General features: G+C 44.8%; 1 protein-coding gene across 1 annotated transcript; it reads right to left on the reverse strand.

Annotated features, from left to right (window-relative positions):
• Positions 1-1,046: 1,046 nt before the first annotated feature.
• Positions 1,047-12,650, reverse strand: thbs1b (thrombospondin 1b). Its single transcript, XM_020097754.2, has 23 exons — positions 12,444-12,650; positions 12,252-12,337; positions 11,532-12,091; positions 11,253-11,328; positions 10,920-11,003; positions 10,698-10,807; positions 10,304-10,429; positions 9,148-9,244; positions 8,135-8,308; positions 7,771-7,947; positions 7,500-7,673; positions 7,138-7,265; positions 6,874-7,026; positions 6,409-6,627; positions 6,173-6,280; positions 5,643-5,802; positions 5,405-5,523; positions 4,230-4,464; positions 3,895-4,122; positions 3,533-3,804; positions 3,331-3,428; positions 3,094-3,233; positions 1,047-2,981 (listed from the first exon to the last, which is right to left on the reverse strand). The coding sequence occupies exons 2-23, from the start codon at positions 12,313-12,315 to the stop codon at positions 2,974-2,976; spliced, it is 3,510 nt and encodes a 1,169-aa protein (XP_019953313.1). The 5' UTR covers positions 12,316-12,337; positions 12,444-12,650; the 3' UTR covers positions 1,047-2,973.
• Positions 12,651-14,382: the final 1,732 nt, after the last annotated feature.

Consider the following 14,382-nt stretch of genomic DNA (forward strand, 5'->3'; position numbering starts at 1 on the left):
GGTCTGAGAGTAAACATGTGGGTGTTTGCAGACCGCTCGCATAGACGTGTGAGAACTGCAGCTGGTGTTAAGATGCCTGGCCGTCAGTGTTTGCCACACTTTAATAATCCATGATAATTCATGTTCGGCTGTCATCACGAATGAGTTTATGTAACTGACTTACTGGATGAAAAAAGGCTAAAGATTTATTAAATTTAAATTGCTGCAGAATAACAGTGAGTCATCATACACCCAGTTCATTAAGATTTCCTATTGAACCTGTCTGAAGAACAGAATATCTCACATTTTATAATTTTCTATAATAAACTAATGATTATCATGGGTTTTTTGCATAAGCAGAGATGTAACCAACACGGCTTTCTACAACAAAAGAGGTGACTTAAACTCTGTCTATGTTTGAAGGCACCACACGCTGTTAGATGAGCGATTAGAGGTCATTACAGGCTCACTTGGTTCCAAGTATACAGGACCAGACACGAGGAAGGCTGTCTGCTGCTATAACAAGTTTGCTTGGGTAGAGAAGATTGTCAGACTGGCGTTTATTAAAACCAGTTATAGTGCCAAGTAAAGTTAGTTGTGTCCCTGTTATTTCATCCACTAGTTGGCTATTTTAGTGTCTTCTGAAGCTATTGAGCCAATGTCAAGGTTTGTGTCATCCTAATATTTGCTCTCTGTGTTGTTTAACCTTTTGAAGAGGTCAGTGCAGATCACACAGAGGTCGGGCACATCAGGCCGAGGAGCAGACATTTGTGTCACATTCCTCATGTGGCCTTCATCACAGAGACGATGTGAGTCTGTCTGCAGAGAGAAAGGCCTGAAAGTACAACTCAGTTTGTGCCTCAGGGGAACCGAGCGATCACTTTGACTCTGAGTGTGTTCAAGTGTCGGGTGTTGACCAAATCAAACCCAGTTTGAGGCCAATAGTAAGTCTCATCCACCAGTTTAATGTAAAATATGTCTTTGCATTTCCACGTCATTTCATTTTGTTCTACACTTGATCAAAAACTTTTAAACTCTGACAAAAACAAAAGCATCGACAGGCTTGAGAATTTTAACAACTATTTATTGTCTTGAAGTATGTAACAAAATAGTCGCTATGAATAAAAACAGCATTTTTGCTTTTTACAACTAAGAAAATGTTTCCGGACAAGCAAACTAATTGTACAAAAATAATGGTAACATTGATACACAATAACAAAATAAAGGTAAAAACCATAAAGAACAGAACATCCTCACGTCAGTGTGCAAACCGTTTATACAGATGGACGTGCCATTTTGTAAGGCAACAAATCCTGATAAATTATTTAAATAGCATTTATCTACACACACGCGTACGCACAATCGCACAAACACATACATATCAATCTCTCACAAACAGCTAGGACAAAACAGAGCAATAATTTATCTGCTAAGAACAGCATTGGACATACATGATAAAGCAAAATTATTTATAAAAAAGAAACCTCCCATTTTCACTGGGGTAGATCGTGGGTTCGGGAGCTCGGTTGCGTTCTTTTATTAATATGAAATTTCGAACTATTTACAGCTCATGCTACAGTAGCACTAAGATGTCCATCGTGTCAAAGGAATAAGGTTGTTTCTGCTCGATCAAATTATACAACAGCAATGAGGTAATATTTGTACATCAAAGATTTTGTTTGTTTTCATCTCTCTCTGAAGAAAAGGCACACAAGTCACAAACACTTCATGCTAATGGACCAATCTGAAGAACACCTAATTCACTTTGTGCAGCGGGAGATGATAAGACACTGACAAGATCATGCATTCTGCGTTTGACATCTGACTGTCCCTGATTTCAGCTTTTATAGCGGTATTGGATGATTTTTTTTTTTACTTTTTCAAAGTATTCAAATTTCCTTTGCTGCCTACATTGTAGACAAGAGTCAATAAATTACACATATTTACATAATTTCAATTTGAAATCCTCTAAAATGGAGGGAGATCAATCGCTTCAGTAACCCAGGGTTTAATTTGAGATAGGGAGAACTTTGGAAATATTGGCTGAGTTCACTGGCTCGAGCGAATTCTTTGTAAAATGTTGTCCTCTTTATTTTTTCTTACTGGTTTAATATGGGAAGACTGTCACTTCCATCTCACCCTGAGAGTTGTTTGTTCAACCAGACAAAATCAACAAAACCCATCGTATTTGTATGTTCAAAAGACCTAAACTAAATTTTGTATTACTCCTCTCTATAGTTCCTCTCTACAGAGCTTCTTGGGTAGATGGGTAAAACCACTTTCTTGTTCCATTCATGACCAATCTTCCACATACAGAACACGCATGAACACAAACATCGACATCAACATCTTGCCCTTATTTCTAACTTGACTCCCAAAAGTCCGTAACAACAAAGATTATTGCTGTCTTCCTCCTTCGAGTCCTCAAAAGTTGAACCATTCAGAATCTACATCCTGGCAGATCTGGTAAAGCAAATGGGGATATTTCATCAGTGTTTTTTCTTTGGGCTGTCCATCCAGAGGGTAAAACAGAAAGGCACACAGGTTGGTAAAGTGAGCTAGAAAGACAGAGAGATGTAAAGGCTTGGAAGTGCATAGTTGTCTATGGGGAGCTGCTCCCGCAAAGAGATGAATGAGATCTTTCAGAGAGCAAGAAGGCCGGCAGAGCTGGGATAGAACGGTGTTGGTGTCCTACTGGTATAGCTAGAGAGCTTGCTTTCTTTTCCCCCCAGCTCTCCCTGCGCTCGTGGATGCTAAGGGTGGAGGAGAAGGGGGCTCTCTGATCCTCAACTGGCAGTCAGCCGGTTGGTGCTCTGCCCAAACCAGCTTCAAGTTACCCTGAGGCTGACCACATGCCCTTTGCCCCGTCCAAGTGTGCGTGCCGCTGAAGAAAGAGTCGCAGAAATAGATCGGTCCCCGGACTTTGCATCAGAATACATAAGTTCATACTTTATACAAAAAGGTGCATTCCTCAGAACTTCCTGCGCCACCCATTTATGCATCTGTTGAATGAGAGAGACACAACATAAGGAGTTGAATACAGTCATTTAAAGGATGTGGATTTTAGGATTAGGAATTCAAATGCTTACACCTTAAATTCAAATAAATCCTTACCTCTGCATTCATACTTGAGGTCTGAAAAGTATACCATCTCTTGTGAGAAGACAAAAAGACCTAGCCTGCCACCTGCGTATGTCTTGTCATAGATGCTACCAGTATCTGCCATGATCTTCTTGCCCTCGTACATCACAACTCTGTGGGAAAATGAAAAAATTAAAGTTTGGATTTCAACATCAAACCCATAAGACACTGATATACTTCTCTGTGGACTATTTAATATCATGTACCCACCTAATATGTCCTGTTCTTGGTCTGTGGATCAGATGCCATCTGTAAGCAGTGAAGTCTTTCCATCCAACATTCTTTGGGTCATGCCATAGGGTGCGGACCTAAAGCAAATAATACAGGGAAACAGTCATTTGATTATCGTTTCACGCATCCCTAATATCATAACAAAAACATTGACTAGGAGATGAGACCCCCTTTATCTCACCTGTCCAGGGGTATTCCCGGTGTGCCAGAGGGCGTTTCTGAGGTGCTCTCCAGGACCAGTAGTGGAATTAACCACTTTAATGGACAGGCCGGAGTACCCCTGGGCCTTGGTGGGTTTATTTGACCAGTAGGTCTGCGTAATCTGCTTCCACATCACCACATAAAACCTGGAACTGGACTGGTAGCCAAACACAAAGCCGGCATAATCATCATCCCTCTCTGTGTTGATGAAGAAGGTCCCACTGAAGTCCACTGCATTAAACTCATGGTACCCTGATGAAGAAGAACAATCAAGTGAGGGGACTGTTAACAAACGCCTAGAAAATGATGTACATTGAATTAACAATCACACGTTTTGCTCACCAACAGCAATGCCAGGGTCGCAGTTGACGGTCTGGACGAGCTCTTTGCCCTGATGGCGCACAACCCAATTAGGATCAATCTGGGAGGTGCCTTTGGGATCCAAAGGAACCATCTGGAACTGGCGGAAGTCTGTCTCGCTGATGCCAAAGTTTTCGGGACACACGTCATAGATGTCAGGCACGTTGTCTTGGTCGAAGTCATCTTTGCAAGCATCACCACGGCCATCACCTGAAAAATGTTAAATAATCATTAGTTATGAAGACCTATATATTCTGTTTGCTGTGTTTTAACATATCGCTACCCAGCTGGTATGAAAGGTTAACCATTTTGCTCACCATCAGTGTCCAGTTGGTCAGGGTTGAAGGCCAGTCTGCAGTTGTCCTTATCATCAGGGATGCCATCATTGTCGTCATCGTGGTCACAGGCGTCTCCCTTGCCGTCTTTGTCATGGTCAGCCTGATTGGCATTGGGGATGTACGGGCAGTTGTCTAGATTGTTCTGATGTCCGTCCTCATCAATGTCCTGGTTGCTGTCACACTTGTCTCCCACACGGTCATCGTCTGAATCCACCTGCAACGTTTTGGCATTAGTTATGACTGAATGTATAGCTTAAGGGGACTGTGAAGTATTAGCATGCTAACATTAGTGATAACATTCCAACATGTATATATTTCCTCCCACCACAATTTGTCTAAGCTCTGTTGGCAGTTTTTTATCTGCTGACATTCAAACATCACTATTAAGGACCCTGTCTCGCTTCCTACTCTGATTTGCTTGTTGATTACCACCATCTGCAAGGAAAGGTACAGTAATGTAAGCCCTACTTGGCAGAACTAGACACACCTTGCAGCACTAAGAAATAATGGGGCAGAGGGGTTAATAGAAAGCAAGTTCTGCTGTTGAAGATCTCATTAAGACCATAAACTCTGAGGAGGGCATCTTTATGTAGTTTTGTACTCTGTAAAAGCAGAAAGCATTGCGCGGCCCATGTCTTGACTTGTCCCTGTTGGCTTTTTATTGCAATGTGCAATTCTCTCTTTAAAAACCACATCAGTGTGGACTTGGACGCTCCCCAGCTTCCCCCATCCTTCTGCATTTTGTTGTTGAACACATTCCTATTTCTCAGTGTAGCATGGCACAGGTGGACTGAGCAGGGCCGTGGTGCACCGACAGAGCGTGGACACAGCCCAGGGCCATTCCTCAGTAATATCCAGTCTAGGGCCTCTTCCTTCACATTAGCCTGATAACGTCATTGGGCCATTGAAAGGACCCCTAGCCCCCCACCACGCCTTATTTAACTGATGTGCCCTTGAGCTGCACACAGGATTTGCTCCACCTTTACATGGCGTGATAAAGCTTAGACAGCTAATCACTGAGGCTCTCTCTCAACTGAAAGAGAGATATATGCTGAGCTATAGAGAACAGCAGGGAGATGAATGTGGAGTATTGTTGGTTGGTGAAGTGGAAGGAAATGGGGAAGGGTGGTGTGTATATGTGAGCGTCCACACACCTGATCAGGATTATGTTCCAGCGGGCAGTTATCACACATGTCTCCAACTCCGTCCAGATCTGTGTCTCTTTGGTCGACGTTGTACACATAGGGACAGTTGTCCTTCTCATTTAATATACCTAGGGAATAGATGGAAACATTTAGGAAATATGAAAAACCAATTCAGAAGTTCAGAATACATTTCTTAAAAAATCATAATGATGTAGACGTCCCAGTGAATATAGTTTCCAGTACTCACCATCTCCATCGATGTCCACAGCACAGGCATCTCCCTCTCCATTGTTGTCTGTGTCTGTCTGGTCTGGATTACTGTCATAGGGGCAGTTATCACAGCGGTCACCCACATCATCACGATCATAATCGTACTGCCTGGGGTTGAAGATGAATGGACAGTTGTCCTGTTTCAAAAAGTGAAAGAAAGAGAAACAGTGGTCATTTGCTGTCTTAGTGTGAGTGGATCTATTTACAGGGATGAAGTGGTGCAGAATGAAAGGCTGCTTTATTTTTAGGCCCTGTCCCACATCTAATGTTGGTCTTAGCAAACACACAGTGCAGCTCCTTCAGAGCGCTACCTCAGTGTTGGAATTTAATGGAATTTGAGGTTTTGGCTCAGGCACGGGGAGAAACATTTGCTTTCCTGCTGAGCCTCCACACCCCTTCCCCCTCTCCACCTGCCCTTTTATTAGACAGCATGAATGATGAATGCAAAAATCCCACACACAGTCCCTTGTTCATTGTTGAGGCCACATCTGTAGAGGTTTCACTCACCCTATCGTCAGGAATGCCATCATTGTCATCATCATTGTCACAAGCATCTCCAATGCCGTCCTTATCGTAATCTTCCTGCCCAGAGTTGGGGAGGTTGGGGCAGTTGTCCTGAATAACAGATAACATGGTCAGGCACTCAGAGTATAGAACAAATATACATTTAACCTGTAAGTGGCGTATGCTACAGGCATAAGTCATGATGATTGTAGAGCCTTACTGCTTCACCACAACCTTACCTTTTTGCAGTGGTAGGTGGCATTCTCCACACAAACCAAGTCAGCGTTGGGCCACCCATCGAGGTCCGTGTCCTCTCCACAGATATGGCCATTGCCAGCATAACCGGGCCTACACTCGCAGCGGTACATGGGATCGGCGAAGTGTCCAAGGTAGTTGCAGCGGGCGTTTTTATTACAGTCATGGCTTCCATCGAGGCAGGGATTACGGGGTGTGCACACCTGTAGGAGACCACAGTTTGAACAATAGGTTTAAATCAAACTGGCTTTGCATAGTCCAAATTCATAGCATTCTGTTCTCATAAAGGCAGGCATTCATCACAGTCAATTAGCCTGGTCCTGCCCTGAAGCACTGCAAGTTTTACCTTACACAACCATTCTTGTTATCAGTATTTATTTATCATACAATTCATCAACTTGTATCTCTTCCTGTCAGAGCTTTTGCTTTTTACTCAAGATTCTACTTGCCTGTTTGTGAGCTGCAGCATGCTCCACACCTCTGCCAAAGGGCTGGGGTCCTGAGTAGCGAGGAGGGCAGGGCAGACAGTTGTAGCCTGGTTCTGTATTCTCACAGCGATGGACACCATTAAACTCAAAGCAAGCGTCTGGCACCTCTTGGCACTGTTTTTCGGATAAAAAGAAAATTTGTGATCACTAAGCTAGACACTTAATAGTCGCTAAACATTTGTAGCTGATGAAAAAATTACAGCATGAGGGCTAATTTATTTTTACCTCATCGACATCTTTGCACTTGATACCGTTGCCGCTGTAACCAGCTGGACACTTGCCACATTTCCAAGAACCATCAGGGAAACTGGTGCATTTTGCTCCAGCAAAGCAGGGATTGGACAGACACCCATCTAAAACCAACAACGCTGTCTCATTATCATCACATCCTCTGCTCAGTGTCATTCACATGCAGCCTTTTTTAATCAGGTAAATCCCATTTAAGTTCTGACCCTTTTGTGAAAGGAGATCTAATATAGTATTAAAGTACAGCTAAGTATTAAAACAAAAATATTGCAGTGTATTAATGCTCGGTAAAAAAACAAATGAATAAAGTACAGACATAGGTAATATGTTGAAGCTCTCACCGATGGGGCAGGCTTTCTTGTTGCATATCTGGGTGACTTTGGCTTCACCAACACACTCTTTGCCACCGTACTTTGGTGCAGGGTCATTGCACAGGCGTTTACGAGTCTGGACACCACCTCCACAGGTAAGACTGCATGTGTCCCATGGTGACCACGGCCCCCAGTTGCCATTGACTGCAGGAGACAAGAAGAAAACATGATAAATTCCTACCCCTGCTGTACAGAACACATAAATGCTACCAGGCAGTGAACATCACATGGTGGGACTTACTGGGGCACGGATCCATCTGACATTTCTCTGTTTGTCGGCCCTCTCCCACGCAGTCCTTGCCGCCAAGTTGAGGGTTGGGGGAGTTGCAGAGGCGGATGTGGGTGATTACACCAGAACCACAGGTGACGGAGCAGGAAGACCAGGGTGACCAGTGGCTCCAACCACCGTCCTGCTTGACTGAAGGCCACAAAGACAGGTCAGAGGTCAGCTATCAGGCAAACAAATCGTTGGCACCCACATTATGTCACACAGACGATGACGGGCTAGAAAATCACTCCGATTAATACATTTGGCTCAGGCTGGCTGCTGCACAGGATCTGCTTATTTGTTTGTGTGTGGTTAAGGGTTTGTTGTGTTAACTCACAGCGTTTGTCACACTCCTGGAGGTAGCAGTCACGGGTCTGCACTGAGGTGCCCTCACAGTTGTTATTGATACGGTCGCAGGAGCGCCCACGCTGCTGGATGCCCCGCCCACATGACACGGAACAATGGGTCCATTCAGACCACGGCGACCAGCCGTCCTCTGCATAGTCACTCGCTGAGTAGGAGGGAGAGAATATGAGTGAGAGGGGAAGAGGGAGACAATAAAAGAGCTATTCCAGGGAGGCAGCACCCCCACGCAAACACCCCCAAGCCTAAATGAGGAGAAAAAGCTCTAAAAGCAGAGGACTAATAGTGAGGATTTAGAGAGGGAGGCCACAGACTAACACACTGAGAGAAGCTCGGGAAACAGAAAGAGCCACTGTCCCTGGGATACGTAGGGATGACCCATCGACTTGTGTTTTCCTGAAGAGGAAACAGATTTGCTCTGGGTATGTAATGACTTCAACAAGTGGCTGAGGTCAGGATGAATGCGGCTGCCCTTGTTTATTTAGGTTAAAGGGAGGCACTGCAGCCAAGTTTGCATAGGTATGAAGAGCATGTCCCTTTTCCTCATATAGAGGATGGGCTCCACTAAACAGCCGACCAATTTTCCATCGCGCTTTAACCAATTTAGCAAATTGCAGCCATTTCAACTTGAAGATTCAAAGATGTTGTGGAGCACAAAGCGCCCGTGTTCCAAACACATAAGCACCCTTTCATTTACTCGGATGTTAGTGCAGTTAAATCATCTCTAAAATTGACATGTTTTCTCTTGCATATAAACCTTAACATCAAGGGAAATATTTGTGGCTCTTTTGTTTTATATGGCAAATAACCCAGAAGCGGCTCGCTCAGTGAATGGGGCAGTGTTTGAATGATCTCTCTGTTAGTTGAAACGTGTACACTCTATCCTACAGGGGACATTTATGCAGGTTTACATTACTGCAATCACAACACACTTTCCTATAAGTGTGCAGATTTGAACTGGAAGCTGTAGAGAGCAGAAATGCTTACGTGTTCCACAGCGGGGGCAGCACTCTCCATCAGGAATAGTAGCGTTGGCACAGGAGATCAGGGGGCAGGAGATCTTGCGGCACACAGTAGCAGAGTTCTGCACAAACGTGGAGATTACATTCATTGTTAAACATGAGCTCAAATATATGGATGAGAGGCAGTTTTCTTCCAAATTCTGTTGAGGTGTTGAGTTAAATCCCCAGACACGACAGAGCGCTGTTACAGAGATTGTTGCGTGAACCTATTTAAATTAGTGAGCCCTGCGTGGTAAAGCTTTATCCAAGTCTTAGTCCATATCCGTGCAACCAACTCATTAAATCCTTCGCTCAACATCTGAGTTTCCACAGATAAACCATGCCAGGAAAACTAAAAAGCAGAGTTCTGGCCGAGAAGGGAGACCCCTGCAGACAACCACCTGCCCACTGGGTCAGGGGAGGGTGGGGATGAAGCCAGAGTCTTATTATAATGGAAGTCGGATTCACTGTGAAGCTGAACTGGGCACTGAGCCCCAAATAAATAAGACCAGCATGCCAGTGCAACCTGTGTTGGTGCACTGTGAATGACTCTGGGAACTGACTCTAAGCATGCTGGGTAATGTTCACATTCCTGGGGCTGTCGTGCTTCTTTTTTTTTTTTTTTGCTGAAGCGCTCACTATATATTTCTCTATATAGAAGTCCCTGTATAGTGAAATAGGGGTTAGTGAATGAGTGGGTGATTTCAAACACAGTCAGTGTCTCAGTAGAAGAGAAAATCAAGAAATAAAGCTTATCAGTGAAATGCTTGGATCCTCCATGCCAGGTATTTTGCACTTGAGTCCATCCTCTCTTTCCGATTGTCAGAGCCAAGGTCTTGTTGTTAATTACTTGCAATGCATCACTTTAAGTGTGGTTAAGTACCTCTAGGCCACACTTGAGATTAACTTCTGACAACAGACCTCTCATTACCGCACTAAAGGCTGCTGGTCTCCTGCCAGGCCTTCACACTACTCATTACTGACCAGATCAGTCGAGTGGTGTCGTGCGTGTGTGTGTGTGTGAGTGCGTGTGTGCCTGCACAGACAAGTCGGAGCACAACAGTTCATCTCCTCACACGTGTGTTGAAGAACTTAAGGCACAATATAGCCGAGCTGGTAGAAGCGCAGTCTGGAGATCTCACCTGACAAGTGCACTCGGTGCAGTCGTCGACGGTCCACTCGTCTTTGTTCTTGTGCACGATGCCGTTGTGGATGCAGACGCCACTGTGAATGTCGATGTGGGATTTTATCAGTTTGTTTTCATCCGTCTGGGGAGCGATGTCAGAGAGAAACACAGAAAACACAGATGTTGAGACATAAGTTTTTTTTCTTGGTGAATACCACTCTACCTGGATCATGCCAAAATATAATATATGGTACAAATTCTCTATTGTTACTTTGCTGGAGCCAATCCAGAAACCACACACACACACACACACACACACACACACACACACACACACACACACACACACACACACACTCAGACAGACAGACAGACAGACAGGAAGACTGTCTGGTGGGTTTCCTTCTTACCAGCTGTCGGAGCTCATTGGAAAGCTCCTTCACCACCACACCGAGGCTCTTCAGCTCCTTAAACATGCCGACCAAGTCCTCACAGGAGAAGCCACAGACCATCTGCAGGTCTTCACAGGGAGAGACATCATTCGTTGTTAGTACAGAAACTATTTATCACTGTCATTCTATTCTATTCTTGTTGGTCACAGACGTGAGCTGGTGACGTGCAGCTGTGTTTACCTTTGGTCTTATGTCCAGTGTACTCTGTTCTTATGGCTGAGGAACCATTCAGGTTCTCCAGGATCATGGTGTCAGATGTTATGGCTGAAAGAGAAATCGTTCCATAAGTCAAATCACATATCTGCACATTCATCTTTAAGGTTTATTTATTAATAAAAGCTATTTATTACCATTAACATTTATTAACAATGTGCTAACTAGAATGTGTTGTGAGAAGCGTTTTATTTTTTATAGAAATCAGCAGGCAGGTTAAGCTTATACACATATTTTTGATAAAATCTTGTTAAGACTTGTTGAGATGAGTAAACACTCAGGTGATCTTGGATTACTCACAGTTTTGGCATCCTTTGTTGCGGAGGATGGCATCGAGAGTTGTTCCAAACACAAAGCGCACATTTTGTAGGACCCCCTGCAAGCAGCGATGCTCAAGTTTAAACTATAACCCGGTGCAACATCAAATAAAACATCTCATCATCCATCCGTGCCATGAGCGCTTTTACGCACATTGGCGCATAAACCAGAAAAGTGACTAATTTACTTCGCTGAATTTAATCTCTAAGTCTCATCTGTTCTAACTACATCGCCTCCGGTCCGCTTTGCTCGGTCTCTCACCATGAACCTGTCCTTCACCGCTCCCTTCCCAATCCGGAGCTGCGCGCTGGCCGGAGTCTCGTGCGTCAGGATGCTCTGGATGGGCGCTTCCAGCTCCGCGGTGTTCACCTCGTCGCATCCCGCGTACAGCACCGCCCGGTCCTCCTGCACGAACAGGGTGATGTTCCTCCAGTGACCCGTGGCCAGATCCACATCCTCGATGGACACCACCTGCTGCTTGTTCTCGGTGGAGAAAACTATGTCCAAGGTGTTCGCCTTGCCGTTGGAGACGATCTCAAACACGGGTCCGGAGCCGTCCTTCTTCTCCACGGTCAGGAGGCTCCCCCGGGTCCGCTTGAACTGCTTGAAGTTGAGCAGCAGGAGGAATCCTCTCTCGGCGTGGATGGAGTCGATGAGGTCCCTAAAGGCGCTCTCGGGGACCGGGGGGATCAGGTCCGGGTTGAGGATCTTGTAGGCGGGGCTGTACGGGTCGTCTCCTTTCACCAGGGTGACCCCGTGGTTCTTCTTGGGGACTTGGATGAGATCAAACAAGTCGTGCACGCTATTGTCGTCTCTGCTCTCTGCGGGTGAATAATAAGAAGCAGCAGTCAGTCTTTGTGTCTGAGGCTCTGCACTGGATCTTTTCAAACGCACCCCAGTTTTTTTTTTTTTGCATTTATCACAAAGAATAATCTGTTTCTTAAAGTTTCACAAGTTCAAGCGGAATCAGCCCAAACTCACCTGCGACTCTCGCAGCCTCGCAGCTCCAAACCATCAACAACAAAAATATCCCCGTGAGCTTCATGGTGCAACACCAAACCTGCAGCCTGTCACAGAGAACACACATGCAGCAGGTTAAAGGATCATTCGAGTTCCCAGTCAATCATTCATGCAGCTGCAGAGATCACACTCCTCAGAATATCCTCAACTCACCTGCTTGAAGAAAACAGCAGCTCAACAGTGATAAAATCCCACAGGAGTGTGTAGAAATCCACCAATGACTCTCAAGAATTTAAATTTGAAAATAAAATAAAAAAATAAAAAGTTCCTCAGGGAAAAGAAGAGAAATAATAAAAAAGAATTCTTGATTTTTAAAAACTTGTTCTCGCTGCTTTCGGGCCGCTAAGAAACTCCCTTTTTAAGCCGAGGCAGGACAAAGTGCTATTTAAATAGTTTGATGCCATTCCTGAGAAGTGGCCTCGTCCAATCAGGGCGAGGGTGAGAAAAAGGGACGAGCTTATCCTCCTTAGAGAGAGAGCGCGGGTGAGAGAGGGAGAGAGAGAGAGGCTTGTTTCCACTGAGGGACCAACATCACTTTGTTGCGCGCAGAGTTTTTAATGGAGCAGTGTTTCCTCTCACTGGGTCCATCTATCACTCCTCTGAGCCATTTCCACCGCGCACGGTCCCATTACGCACGCACGCTACAAACGACTGTTATGTGTGATATTCCAGTGAGAACAAATATCACAGCGCATTCCCTCCAGTGTCACTTCACAAACTCTCCATATACTTCATCATCATATCAGAGCTGCACATATGCTTCTTGTTTCACGGCACCTGTGGCGTGTGGTCAACATCTGCAGCAGATGTTAGGTCCTCACTCGTTCTGAATTCACACGATGCTGCTGCTTGTTGCTCACAATCATTTAAAACTTTTCAATAGAGTATGAGCCTCAGCTTGTTGCAGTTCCAGCTGCAACCGCTAGGAGCCGACGTGAGTTCACTTGAGAGTAGCCTGAGGCAGTTCATTGCACAAACACCTGGATCAAGATTCACACCGATGAAGTCGAATGAAACATAAAATAGAATAAAAATGATAATAAATCAAAAATACTTATTTCATTTATTTTAATATCGTACCTGAAGTAAAACAGTGACAGTGGGGGAGACTTCCTCTTGACCTCGGGGTCAAGAGACCACTTTTTCACATCTTAAACACAGATAGACCTGATAGTCTGTGATGGCTCATATCATAATAACAGGCCTTGCATGTTTTGATTACGTGGTGACGGGTCCATCTATGACGGATCAGTAATTATTGTCATTACCAAACACAGAGAAACTCGAGCTCTTTTGGCTGCACGGTGCTTCTATTGTTCCTTCAGATATAATGCAACAGGTTTCAGAGGCATGAGATTAACAGAAAGACGTGCACCGCTCCCTGCGATGCAGCTGAAGACGTCTGGAGATGGAGGCTCTACCCTGAAGGGTCCTGAGGTCAGAGCTGAGCTGTCTCCTGTGGTGCCTGCGAGTCTCCGTCTGGGATCAGGCACCTTGATGGAGACTCCAGCTCGTTCCAGCCTGCGGAGGCTTCTCTGTCAGTGCTTCAGGTGCCGGGGTGGTTCACTTCTGCTCAGTGTTGTTTTGGGAAGGCGCTGACCTGAGCGAACGAGTTGACCGAGCCGTGTTTGAGTGACGCACGATCTGGGAGCTTGTTTAAGCTCATTTAAGACTCCTGTTAGTGTTTAGTTGTTATTTTGTAAACTCAGCCTGTGAAGAAGAAGAGGAAGAAGAGGAAAGCACATGTGCAGAAGAAATGTGCTGCTGGTTTGGCCAAAAAAAATATAAATAAAAGGATCAAGGAGAAATTCATCTGAATACACACATGCTCCCACACACATTCACTGAAGACGTGTGTGTGTTTGGTGAACAGGCGTGTGCACATGCAGACACACGTGCACGTTTGTCTTCCTTTTATTTTACCGTTTCCTTTTCATTCATGTTTTTGCTACATGGTCGAAATGAGGAGAAAAACAAGGAAAGAATGTGAGTAATGAGAAGAGGAGGGGATTAACAAGGAAAGGAGACAAGGAGAAATGAGCAGAAGTTGGGGATGGAGAGGAGAGGAAATATGAGGAGAGGTAAAGTTACA

Source organism: Paralichthys olivaceus, chromosome 19 (genome assembly GCF_024713975.1).
Source record: "Paralichthys olivaceus isolate ysfri-2021 chromosome 19, ASM2471397v2, whole genome shotgun sequence".
NCBI lineage: Eukaryota > Metazoa > Chordata > Actinopteri > Pleuronectiformes > Paralichthyidae > Paralichthys > Paralichthys olivaceus.